The sequence below is a fragment of the Oryzias melastigma genome, linkage group LG19 (assembly GCF_002922805.2).
Source record: "Oryzias melastigma strain HK-1 linkage group LG19, ASM292280v2, whole genome shotgun sequence".
NCBI classification, from domain to species: domain Eukaryota; kingdom Metazoa; phylum Chordata; class Actinopteri; order Beloniformes; family Adrianichthyidae; genus Oryzias; species Oryzias melastigma.
The window spans coordinates 8,640,539-8,653,947 of NC_050530.1; the positions used below are offsets into that span (position 1 = coordinate 8,640,539).

At 35.6% G+C, this 13,409-nt stretch overlaps 2 protein-coding genes across 5 annotated transcripts in view; one reads left to right on the top strand and one right to left on the bottom strand.

Annotated features, from left to right (window-relative positions):
* Positions 1-8,960, bottom strand: part of taok2b (TAO kinase 2b) — a 28,679-nt gene extending 19,719 nt beyond the window's left edge. The window contains exons 1-7 of one of the 4 annotated variants that reach the window (XM_024284736.2): positions 8,176-8,960; positions 5,036-5,176; positions 3,915-3,986; positions 3,728-3,829; positions 1,121-1,166; positions 932-1,028; positions 590-703 (exon numbers count right to left, since the gene is read on the bottom strand). In XM_024284736.2, the coding sequence (XP_024140504.1) occupies positions 590-703; positions 932-1,028; positions 1,121-1,166; positions 3,728-3,829; positions 3,915-3,986; positions 5,036-5,167 (563 nt within the window). In that variant the 5' untranslated portion in view covers positions 5,168-5,176; positions 8,176-8,960. The remainder of the gene's footprint in view (positions 1-589; positions 704-931; positions 1,029-1,120; positions 1,167-3,727; positions 3,830-3,914; positions 3,987-5,035; positions 5,177-8,175) is intronic. The other 3 variants (XM_024284737.2, XM_024284734.2, XM_024284735.2) reach the window with 3 other exon arrangements.
* A 3,308-nt stretch (positions 8,961-12,268) lies between these two features.
* Positions 12,269-13,409, top strand: part of cabp5a (calcium binding protein 5a) — a 3,786-nt gene continuing 2,645 nt past the window's right edge. The window contains exons 1-3 of the mRNA XM_024284738.2: positions 12,269-12,474; positions 12,582-12,631; positions 13,248-13,278. Of these exons, the coding sequence (XP_024140506.1) occupies positions 12,584-12,631; positions 13,248-13,278 (79 nt within the window). The 5' untranslated portion in view covers positions 12,269-12,474; positions 12,582-12,583. The remainder of the gene's footprint in view (positions 12,475-12,581; positions 12,632-13,247; positions 13,279-13,409) is intronic.

The window sequence follows — 13,409 nt, forward strand, 5'->3', positions numbered from 1 at the left end:
TTTTAACATTTTAAGATCCAGTGTCTGTGCTCATCAAAAAAAAAAAAATGATAAGAAATATCTAAACAAATGATCATAAAGCATTAGAAAAACATTGATAAAGATAATAAATGTTATCAGAATGTAAGCAGTTTGCTTGTTTTTATAGGCAGAAATCAAAAGCAGCAGCTCTCAGCAGATATGCTAACCGCTAAAGAAACGTGTCATTCACTGTTTTTCCATTTAAATAGACGAGATGTTTCATTATAGAAACGTGTAACTGAAAAGAATTAGAAAAAAAAGAATCCAGGAAATCAAATTGTTTAATTTTTTAAATTTAAGACAACTTAATACTTTTTAAGGTCTTATTTCAGCTAAAGGAAATTTAAAACTTTTTAAGGACCCACAGTCACCCTGGATAAAGAGAGGTCAATTATTAACTTGTGGATCTAAATTGAATCAACGCAATATTTTGGAAGTGAAAGCCATTTTCATCACAAAATGACTTTATAAATATATTTTCTCAAATGTTATTCTTTTGGAATAAAACTCATAAAAACTCATTTCAAAGCTGAATTTTTGAGAGTGTATTAAATAGCTCATGCGTTACCAGTAAGGTGTTCCCACGAAGGAGTTGGCTGGAGCGATTATAGAGGCAGAGCCAAAGTCTCCAAGTTTGACCTGGCCCGGTTCTGTTAGCAAGATGTTTCCGGCTTTTACATCCCTGAAAACAGAGATTTATAGAATGAGAAACACAAACGGAGATTAAATATTATGTTAAAGCTGCACACATGAAGAAAACACAATGTGCTTTCTGTAGGGGTGTTGGATTCCAGGCCTCGAGGGCCGCCATCCACCTGCCCCAGATTACCTGGATCAGGTGTTTTACTCAGTAATAAGTACAGACATCACAATGTTTATAATAGATAGAATAGAAAATCTGAAGCCTCACCTGTGAATCATGTTGTGTGAATGAAGATAGACCAATCCCTGCAATGCACCATGGGTTATGGCGGCTATTTCTACTTCCTGGAGGGGTTTCTTGTGGACTGCATACAAATAAACACAAAATTTTGAGGAATATATCAAAAATGAACTCACAGTGAGCATTTTGTGATTTTTTTAAATCTTTTCTTGTTACCTTCAAGAAGGTCAGAGGCTGAACCCAAACAATACTCCATCACGAGCTAGAAAGGAGAGGAAATGATCATTTTGAGCAGTCGTCATCCCTTAAGGTATTTATAATAAAAATAAAAAAATCAACACCTATTTAATCTTGTTTTGTCTCAGATTTGAAGCTGTCAGTTTCACGGCTTGTAAGTGTGATTATGATTTTTGGAAGCACTAATGTAACTGAAATGATCTCTTCACTTTGCTTTTTTTCTGAGTCAAATACAGATACAGATTGCTCAAACTGAGACTCTGAGGCTACTAAGGTTTATGTGCATGTTTAGAACCAAAAAGAGGAAGTCTTAAACCCTGGTAGAATCAGTTTCATGCTTTAGCAAAAGCTACAGAATTAGCCGTGCTGTAGCATTCCTAAAAGCAAATTAAACAGGCAGGGTTAAAATGAAAAAAGGTTTGGGGAAACTAAAGGAAATCAAAAATTTGATCTTCTAATAATCTCTAATCAAATGAAAATTATCAATGGATGTTGATTTTCTAAAAGACCATCACTGATGGTTTCAAGGATCTTTATTGCCATTTCAACACAAGGTGAAATTAAATTAGTATATCTGGTTCTGCACTATCCAATTATAGAGTTATACATTTAAAAATATAGAAATTAGGCTTAAGTACAACTTATTCTAGCTTATGCTAATAAAAAACTAACAGTATAAATATAACTGTCTTGTAAAATTGATCATTTTTGGTTGCACAGCACTAATGTACAAACCTGGAAGTTGCTTTAGTCAACCAGACTTTAGTTTTTTTTTTTTAAATAAGCAAATATGCTGCTTTCGGGGAGCTTTAGCTCACTCATTGTGAAACTGCAATTGGTTGGTTCAAATCCCAACCTTGACCTGTGCAGCAGGACACTGTCGTTCCCCTCCATCTGAAGACGGATTGCTTTGGATTAAACCGACTGGTCCTGCTAAAAACGTTAGCTTTGTACTCAATAAATCTGTTTGTAATAGAAACTCCAAGTCAAAAAAAGTCACAATGACATCAAAGTGACCCATGTCTGAATGACTAATAAATAAAAGACCACATCAAAGAAGTTTTACAAACATAGTCCATAAAGGCCACAGCTAAAAATAAAATGTCTTCTTTCCTGACATGAACGTACTTCTGTAAAGAAGTACAAAACACCGGTGACTGTGGTAAGAACTCGTGAGGTACAATAACTTCATGCTTTTCACGACACTCACAAAGGAGCCACAATAGTCATTCTTGCTATTTAAACAGCTTTTCATACATCCACCTTTGTCATCTCATCTATAAATAAAAAACAGTCCAACTGCTCAGACTGAACAGACATTTTTTTCAGAAAATCTACAGATAAGGTTTATCATAACTAATTTAATGTCATTTGTTGCCTTAAAGTCCCACTCCAATCATCTTTTGATGTGTTTTAAAAGCATTCCCAGGAGTCTTTTAATAACAATGATGAAAAAAACATGTTTTTTTTTTTTAAAATAGGACATAGTGCAGAACTGCAGCAGAAAATTAAAAATTTGCTTCTACATTTTGGGCAGAATCGTTGCTGTTGCTCAACCCCCTCCCCTCCCAGTTGCTGGGACTGTGTTTACATGCTCTACTGCTAGCTTACAGCCCCTCACATCCCCCCACTAGAGCTGCCACGATTTGTCGACTAATCGACAATCAAAATAGTCGACAACTAATTTAATAGTCAATTAGTCGTCACTTTATATCATATGGAGTCAGAGTGTAGTAACATTGAAAGTTATAATGGCAATATGCTAGTTTTTTAGCATTTATTAAGGTTTTTTTTAGGCTAATTTGGAGTTTAGCTAAAATTTCAGCTACATGCTAGCTAATTTAGGATGCTTTTTGTTGGTTTTTTTAGGCTATTTTGGAGTTTAGTTAATATTTCAGCTAAATGCTAGTTGTTTTGGCTAACCTATTGTTTTTTTAGGCTAATTTGGCATTTAACTAATATTTTAGTAGGCTGTCAGCTTCAGTGTTTTTAGCTATCAACTTAAGCCTCTTCAGCGGCTAAATTCAGCTTACAGCATTCACACCAACATTATCGCAGGTAGGGCTATATATCTAGTTTTAAGTTAGTTTAAGGCTAATGATGGTTAATATGTGTGATTTACATCCAGTTTGCCCATAACCCGATTGGTCGACTAATCTGAAAACATATTTGGTAGTTAGTCGACTGTTAAAATAATCGTTTGTGGCAGCACTACCCCCCACCTAATATTTAGCAAAAATGGCAAGTAATGTTGGAGCTATCCAGATGTACAGTTTGGAGCCAAACTAGCTCAAACGAGGAAAAAAAAGACGTACATGGATCTATTTGTCAACAAGTGGATGCATCAGAATGGAGCAGAGCAGGGAGCTTGAGGCCTGCCCACTGTGTTTTCTGTCACAAATAAGCTGCTTTTTTATTGTTTGCTCATGACTACAATTTGAATAAGAAAATACTCAAAAATACAATTTTTAGCTGAATTTTCTTTATCTGTCATCCATCATTAGAAACAAGAACATTTTATTGGAGTTGGTCTTTAACAGCTACTGAATCTGCAGTATTTAGTTCATTTTCTGAAGGCACACTCACCCAAGCTGTGTGCTCTCTCAGGTAGCAGCCGCGATACTCCACAGTATTTGGGTGGCGCAGCTTCTGGAGAAACTTCACTTCCTTGATGATGTCCTGCCATTTCTGGAACATGAACAGAACCATTCAGTTGTCATCCGCAGATAAACGCTCATGCGATTTCTGCCGCCAAAGATTTGGCCGCTCGTACCTCGTTGGATTGTTTGCCACTGTAGGACATCTTCTTGATTGCCACCACTTCATTTGTGCGGATGTCATGGGCCTAAAGTGGAGGGGTTAGGAACGAGAGACAAATCGAACATTAAAGCTGTGGATGTTTGTGAAGTCGGTCGTCCATAACCACCTACTTCAGCTAAGATTGTGCAGCACTTTGTGAATGTTGAGTGGCAGCAAAACCGAAGCATTGTTTTAACACCACACTCGAGAAGCGCGATGATTCATCTGCCATTTTTACACTTGACACAGCAAATCATCACTATTATATAAAAGAAATTTCTGCAGCGCTTCTCCGTCTCCTCTCTTTTCCACTCTCCAGTCCATCCCTTCATCCACGGCTTGTTCTTTTTCACCCTTCATTTAATGGCTCTTCATCCACCACAGGAAAGTTTGTTTTTTTGTCTGACTCACAAAGCTTTTACATTTTTTATTAAATCCAACCACCACTTTTCTAGTCTATGCCAAGCAGATCTGCTTTTAGATAATACAAAAATGTCTTTTGAAGGATCAACACTTAAACCAGCGTATTTATGTGTTCATTATGAATATTTATATCTTAAAAGACCCCCAAAATAATGACAAACTTCCATTTTATATCACACTTCATAGGTGATTCAATAAAGTAGCTAAAAATAAATCATTTAAATGGTAGTTTCACACTTTATGAAATATATTTCCTATAATTAAACCTATTCTCAATATATTTTCTTTCTAGTAATATGCTAAAGCTTACAAACCTACGCTAATTTCATCTCTAAAATACATTTCTATCTAATTTTCACTACATGTTGTAGTTTTTCATATTTTATTGAGTGTATTTAGATGGAAACACATAAAACAGAATTTTATAAGAAGTATAAAAATCATTGAAGTGCAAAAACATTTAAATAATAGAAATTTTGAATTATTTTGAACAATTTGCTTATGAAAATGTTTGCCTTCCACAGTGATTGCTTTAATAATTCAATATTTGAGAAGATAAACAAAAAGCAAAATGAAAGCAAGGGTTGTGAATGATTCTTTTGAACTCTGTTGTTCAGCCAGCGTCACACAAGCATCCAACCTTGTAAAAGACAAAAGGAAGTAAAGACTTACAAAGTAGACCGCTCCAAAGCTCCCATGACCGATCTCCCTCAGGTCTGCGAAGAGCTTCTCAGGGTCTTCCCTTGAGAACAGCTCAGCCACCTCCGGGTCCTTCAGGCTCCCGGCCCGCACACTCGACGGCATGGCCAGCGCCTGGAGGGGCGGGATGAGAGGGTCATGCTGAGTGAGCGTCTGTTATGTGGAAGCTTCACAAACGTTAGCATAAACTCCAAAAACAAAAAGTGGTGCATGCTCTTACATGTAAACACAAATGAGGAAACTACACACTTGAGCAACTCTTTTTGGAGATGAAGCAAGTGGCAAATAAAATGTTATTGCCTTAAGAAGAAAAAACAAAGAAGCGCACAATCCAAAAATCCCAGCACAAATCCATGCCAAACAGTTGGAGGAAAAATTGGATCAAATCAGAAAAACATCTGCAGAAATATAAATTAATAAAGATTCCATGTAAAGTCGTCAAATTCTATGCATTTGCAGTTAAACAAAACTTGAGGGAAATTGAACTTATGAGCAATAAATCAAGATTCAAGCTAAACTCGCACCTCATCTATTGATCATTGACATGTGATTGACAAAAATATGAGGCAAAAAAAAACCTGGCAATATAAATCAATGCAAGAGTTTTCTATTAACACCTTTGTATTTTAACAGTTTTAAAGGATCAGTTCAGAAAACTGAAACGATGGGCTACATTTCTACAGACATGCAAACTCTATAGCAACCATCAAGCTTCAAGCTGAAAACCTCATTACTTTCTTTTCTTCTACAAAAAAAAGGAATTCATGGTTTCTAAAGCCAAAAAACATCCAAAAAACAAAGATTTCCTAAGCAAGCATTAATTGAACATGTACTGAGGCATTTAAAGGGGCCACACCATAAAAATTCTACTTTTTGAGTTTTTAAATTCCATTATACTGTTCATTCCTCACTTTAAAGAACCCCAAAGCAGTATTTGATCCATTCATGCATTTAAGAGTAATCTTCTAAAAACCTGCGCTATCTGCAGCAGCCCCTCCATATCCACGAAAACAAGCGGGTCCTATCGTGCTGAACTGGAGGTGATCAGTAGAAAACTTTTATTTTAGATGCAGAACACCGAACATCTTCTAATTGTGACCAGTCTTAAAATAAATTCCAGCTCAAACAGGTGTTCTGAGATTTCTGCTCTGGATCAAAACTTGTAAACAAAACCACGTGACTAAAGATCTCTTCAGTCATAGGTCAACGGTTACGGGGCTGGATTAAAAGAGAAAGATGGAGCCTACAGTCATTCAACCGCATTTAAATGAGTTGCTGTTGAATCGCTGCTCCACGTTTGTTCACTAATAACCGGTTTCGGTGGCCATTTTGTTCCAGTTATTTCACTTTCGAACCGCTTTCTACTGAGGAATTTCAGAGAGAACCGAAATTCAGTCCAATTGGAAACGAAGCGAGACCACCTCGAAAGATGGGTCTGAGAGCGGATCCTGGTCCTAGACCAGGGTACGCTTGGGTGTATTCAGACTGAAACTTTGTTCCGGATTATTGGAGGAAAACAAACTCTTGTCTTACTTTAAGCAGATCAAAAAGTGTCCAGTCTGAATACATCCTTAGTGACACCTTGCTCAAAATCCAGCTCTAGTATTGGTTGCCCTTTTTAGTTGCACCAGTAGTGTTAGCTTGGAGGTGTGAGGGGCTGGAAACTAACAGGAGACAGTGTAGACAGGAAGTAGGAATGACAGGAAGCAGGAGTGGGCTTACTCCACGTCAATAGTTTCTCCCACAACTCGGATGTGATTCTCTACTGAACTACTGTCGCTCTGCAGAAACTATGTCCTACAAAAAGACAATTTTTTATTATTATTATCATGCCAAAACAATTGGATAATCATAATTAAAAGATGATTGAAACTGCTTTGAAAATGGATCAAAAGATGATCAGGGTGGATCTTTAAAGCCAGGAACTCATCTAGTCATCTATGTGCATTTGACAAAAATATGAGGCAAAAACACCAGGTAATGTCAATCAATGAAAGAGTTTTCTAATAAGACATTTATATTTTAACCATTTCCGACGATGAATTAAGGGAAAATAAATGAAATTGTGGGCTAAATTTCAGCACACACGCATTTCTGCAATGCTGCAAACAATAGAAACCCTCAAGCTTCTTGTTGATAACGCCACATATTGCTCTCTTTCTTTTTTAAACATAGAATAACAGTTTAATAGGCACAGGATTTCCTTGTTTCTAAAGGCAACAACAATCTGAAAAGCCAATAGTTTTCCCAGCAAGCAAAAGCATTAATTGTGAGTACTAAGGCATGTAATTATTATTATTTCTTGTTTGAGTTACCACTTTTTTAAAGTATCTTGTCCAGCGATTATGCTAGCTGACAGAGTATAATAAACCATTTATTATTTTGTCTTGCAGAAATTATCACATGAAATAGTGTTTTGCAGTTTTTGTGACTTAAAAACAACAATTAAATCATTTTTTTTAAACTGAGGAGCACAAAAAAGTAGGAAAACCATCAGCAAAATCTGCTCATGTAAACTTATTGCTTAGTCTGCAATAATTAAATCCCTGAAGCTACAATTTCTGTTATGTTTGGTGCTAAAAGAAATCAAAATGAATGACTTATTGCTAAAATGGGTTTGAGTTCCTGCTGCAGCGAACAGACCTGCAAACCGAGAGGATGCATGAGCCTGGAGTAATGCAGAAAAATGTGGATCATTAATATTCTGACAATGGAGGAGATTTAGGGAGTTCCTGTTTTGCTCTGAGGTTTGGAGCTTTTAAAAATGGCATCTATGTGTTTTTTCTAAAGTCAAAGAGGAACTTGGTTGCACCCCAAATGGAAAAAAAACATACATAAATAATTGAGTTAAAAGCAAAGATATGCGACAGCTGTACTTAGCTTACATCTCGGTTTAGCAAGCTAGCAAGCTTTTTTTCACTTGACTGGTCAATTAGGCTATGTCTGCTTCAACTAGGAAATGACTTATTACATGAAAAAGTAATTCCACTTCACTGAATGACACAGAATATGATCTAACGAGGAAAAAAGTATTTAAGATATTTAAAAATGCAAGAAGCAAATAATGTCACTATTAGCTTAATTGCTAATTTAGGTGATTTGTATGGACTTACCGTGGCTTTTGGGATCCACTGTAGCTAGCTCTGAGGCTAGCTAACTGGCCTGGCTGGAAAAATATTGGTCTCGGTGCCCTTCCCTCGGCGGTCTACTCAACACGAGTAAACCTCATTTTGTCTGTCGATGCTTTTACTTGAATTCCTCGCCATCCTGATGCTCCCAGTCGGCTGGCTCGCCTTTGCTGCTTGACATAAGTGGGGGGCCGGCCACTCCGACTAGCTGACAGCGAGCTGACTGACGCCTGCCCACTGAAACGCAGAGCTGTCCGCAGGAGAGAGAGAGAGAGGAAAAAAATGAACGGCTAACTCTGGTTGCTTGCTAGCGGCGATGCTAACCGAATAACGGAACGCCAGCCGACGTTTTCAGCGCGAGAGCGGCTCATTAAATCCCGCCGCTCCGCTCCGCCTTGTCATTTCGCGATTGCCGTTAGCGGGTTTCATCTCTAGGTCGGGTCATCCCCATTTTAATCGACTCCCAGGCGTTTTTTTGTTCAGGACTTCATGATGGCGGAGCGGGGCGGGAGCCGAGAGAAAACCGGAAGCGCGTCTTCTTCTACGCTTCAAAAGCAGGCAGACTGCCAAGAAGACTATCCCCACGTGGTTCAGCAGAGTTCACCAAAAATATGATGTTCTTTTAAATGAATAACAAATCAACCTTGTCATGAATTAATTGATTTGCTTTTGGTTTCTTAGTTTACTTCAAGAATTAATTCTAAACATAATAAAAACACAGAAATCTAACTCATTTCAGGAGAAATGCATTGACTAAAAAAAAAAAAAAGAAAAATGAACAAAAACATAAATCAGTAATATTCATACAATATATTGATATTGGGAGTAGAATGAAAGTCGATTAAAATGGGAATGACCCGACCGAGAGATGAAATCCATCTAATCCATTATTCAGTAAATTAAAAAGATGGAAATGTAAAGATTTATTTGATCAAAGTATTTTAAAATCAACGTATAAAGCACTTTATTTCTGAATCGTCTGCCACACAATATGCAATTTCAAGTACTTACTAAAAAAGGATGCAAGATTTTCTCTGCCAAAATTCAGAATGAAAACAAGGATTTGTTTCAATTATAGGATTGTAACAGTATAAAACACCCAATAAAAAAAACAAATCACCAGTAAAAACTTGTTAAAATTAACTGCTTCAAAAATACAACGATGAACCATGTAGCTTAATTCCAGGTATGACTTTGAAACTCAAGAAAAAGACACAGATTTTCCACTTTCTATACAAAAATCGTGATGTAAACAACAAAGATAAATAAAGGCTATATCGCTTAAATGTATGTTTAGATACAGTATCTTTTTACTCTTTAAACTATTTTTTGATATGTTTTTGCATATATGTATTATGTAATGATTTGAATAGACTAACTGTTATTTAAAAAAAAATAATGTTGGATATTTATTCAAACTACTACTTCACATGATAAAAAAAAATCCCTATGTGGACCCTTACCAGAGTAAACTAGAATCTGAGATTACACATTACTATATTATTATCTCTTTGAGAAACTTTTTTGTATGCAGCTGTCACAGATAAAGTTAGAAAGACATTTTTAAGAATCAATTACAATTATGGATTATTGATTTACTTTGGTGGTTCTACTAATTGAGAGATTTCAATTGTTTTTTTTTTCTTCAATTGATTAGATCCATTTTGTCTGCAGAAATGTAGATTTGCAGTTCCTGTTTTAGCCTTTTCTTACATAACTTTTTAGGTGTAATCCCTCAGTTTTGCATTTTCGTCACGGATCACGTAAACAATGTATATTTAAACACATTTATTCTTGTTTTAAAGCTGCTGAAACTGCTTCTCAACTCAAATTCTATAAATATTTGTGCTGCAATCACAATTTATGTCAAATGCGTTCACCTAATCAAGCAAACCAACATGTTTTCAGCGCCTTGTAACACTTAACACAATTGGTTTTATTTTCAGACTCCTACTTATGGTACGGCGTTCAGCACCAAGCCCCTCCCTGTCCTATTTAACAGTTTTCAGTGACACTTGTCACCTAAATACCTCCATTCCATTCACAGCTGGGATTTTGCTTTTACCTAATCTCCCCACTGGCCCACTGCAACTGGGGGAGAAAAGAAAAGATGATAAATCGTTATCAGGTCTGGTTGCGTGGCGCTGCATATTAAGCTTCTTATGCAAACAGATTTCAGATGAATTTACATAACAGAGTAGCAGACAAAGGGGAAGAAGTTCAGAGCAGACGACATCGACCCCGTTAAGACCTGCCGGGTCGAGTCACCGTTCAGAATCTGATACAACATAAACATTTTTGCTGTATGAAAAATGAACTCTGACTTTTTTTTCATTTGTGTTGTGCTGAGAGCACCATAAGCTAACACACATAAACGACAGCTGGCGTGACCTGCGACCTTTTAATCTGCTCAAAACCTGTTTTATAGGAACGTCTTTGACAAGAGGAGGATCCACATAAGCCTTTGTTGATTTATTGTGACACTAGTATGTTTTCAGCTATAATGCAGGTCCGTATGGTTGACTGGTAAAAGGTCAGCGGTTAGTTAAAATGTTAAATCTTATGTGTTCACTTACGGAAAGATACGCTTTCAAGTAAATTATTTTAAATAATTAAAAACTTTTATGAGGTAGAAAGAAAAACGTTTTTGTCTTTTGTCCCTAAAGTTTGTCATTTGATTTGGCATGTTTTCACAGAGCATTTTGTAATAGTGTCAATTGTTAAAATTAATATTAATATTAATTGTAACCTTTTTTGGTAGGACAACAGGGCTGAAAATTTATTAAAAATTGCTTGTTTTTGTGATAGGATGCTACTGACTTTTTAATGCAAAGACAAACAAACTCAAAACAAATTTTTATCCAACTGCAATCAACATTCCTAATGCTGCTGTGAAATAATATGCACTTTATGATTGTGTTTGTGTGTGGATGAATGTTTGTTAGTGTGACTGTCTGTAGGTACGCTAATGTTTTAGGACTTGTATTTATTACTTATTTTATGACTGTGTTTTTGTAATATAACAATTTACTACATATATAATATTATTCTTTTACTTTATTGTTAAACTCTTTGGTATAAATGAAAATTTTAGTATGATTTTTAGACAATGAAAGAGGCTCTGATCAATAAGCATTTTGAATTATAAAAATATTCTTCCATTCTATTTTAAAATAAAAAGCAAATCTAAAAAGATGAAGGAAAGTTTTTAACCAAATAAAAGACACAGAAAAAAGTTCAGTTGACTTTGACTTAAATAAAATGCATTAATCATCTTCTTTGCTTATTTTTTCCTTAGATTAAAGGTAAGATTTACATATTTTTTGACTCCTGTAATATTTTAATTGAACTAGAATCGATTAGTAAAGTGTCCCAACCACTTAAAGACCACAGACAACTGGAGTTTGTACAAATTAACAAACTTTCAGGATCTGGAGTACAATGAAGCTGATGTATATATATTCTTATATAAATTGTAAAGCTACAAAATATAGGCAAACTGTTGTTGAGTTAAATTTAATAAAATATAGCTGACAGATGCCAGATTGTCATATATTTTGAAATATATATTAAGCATATCTTAAGAAAAATCAATAAAATGTTATATGAAGACACATTTGTTTAAAATTTTGTTTAAAAATTGCTGAATTAATTACAATTATACAAATTCTAATGTCACAATTTATTTCAAAATTATAGTAGTTTTGTAGACAAAGTTGAGTCATTTTTGTTTTGAGAAAATCCCTATTTCTATGAAAAATTCAGGAAAAAAAATGTTGCAAAAATTTACTGCATGACTTTTCGGGGAAACAAACAAGCATGAATTCACAGTAAACTAAATACCCATGTCCATCTCAGCCTATTAGCTAACAGCCTTCTGATGTAATCTCTGTTGAGTCCAGGTAGCAGGATAGTTTTCAAAATGATGTCACCACACAGCTGGAAATCAGGCATCATGTCTGCAGCTCATCCATGATCCTTCTGTCCTCCTCCTCCTCGTCACGCCGCTGACTCCTCCCCCTCGCTGGGATACAACCCTGGATGCTGCTACACTCAACCTCATCCAGTCTCTGAGCATCGCGGCGGGCAGGACAGACGGGGTCTCTGCGCTCTAAGAGGCCAAGCTGTCTTGGCTGAAGAGAGACGGCTCTGATTCTAAGAGGAAGAGCAAGAAACAGAAGGAGAAAGGAGAACCTTCTGAACCGCAGGAGTCAGCTGCTGAGTCGGAACCACAGGGTTCATGTGTGGCGCGCTTGACTGATGAGGACAAATCACCTGAAGAAGGTGCAAAAAGTTCACTTTTACACCTTGAATTTTTAAAAGTTAGATTAAAAGAAGCATTTGGTTTTTCTTCTTGAGGCTGTGAATTTAAACTTCATGTTTCCTTTCAGAAATGAGTTTTGGAGCAGCGTGCATTTTCCTGAGAGGAGGGAAAAACATTGTGAGTATAATAAAGACAGTGAATTTGAAATACATATTTAAAAACAAGTGATTGTGTTGTAACAGATCGGAAAAAGCTGTTCGTTTTTATGTCTCTAAATGAAATGAAAGCTAAAATTTGAATACAAAATCCTATTTTTTTTCCCCCAAGATGGCTGAATTTGGGGCTTAAACTTTTGTGTATCTGATTATTGCAAAGTGGGTTCAAAAGGGTTCTTGTAAACCTTCAATTATTACATGATTTGACTTTTTATTCTCTGGTATTTATCTGTTTTTGTTGCATAAAGTATTTATTTGCTTCAATGTTTTTTCAACCAATTCTGCCACTTCTAAAAATATAATTAATGTACAAAAATTATTTTTGTTATTATCATTTTTAAATGCATTTTTAGTGTTATTTACTATCTATTTGCTGTTTTGAGTAGAGCTACGTTAAACAGGTGCTTTTTCTTTTGTGGGATGTATAAACTCTATTGTATTGTATTGTATTGTATTGTATTGTATTGTATTGTATTGTATTGTATTGTATTGTATTGTATTGTATTCTATTCTATTCTATTCTATTCTATTCTATTCTATTCTATTCTATTCTAATAATTTTCCTTTTCTTTCTACAGTCCAGAGAGCTGGCTGACGATGAGATTGACGGTACGTTCACGTTAGGTATCGCGATGCGTATCGTGTGATATGATATGATACGTATCTCAATACATCCCAAGACACTACTGGACAATATTTCACAGCTTTAAAAAAAATTACAACTTGAAAATGATCTAAAT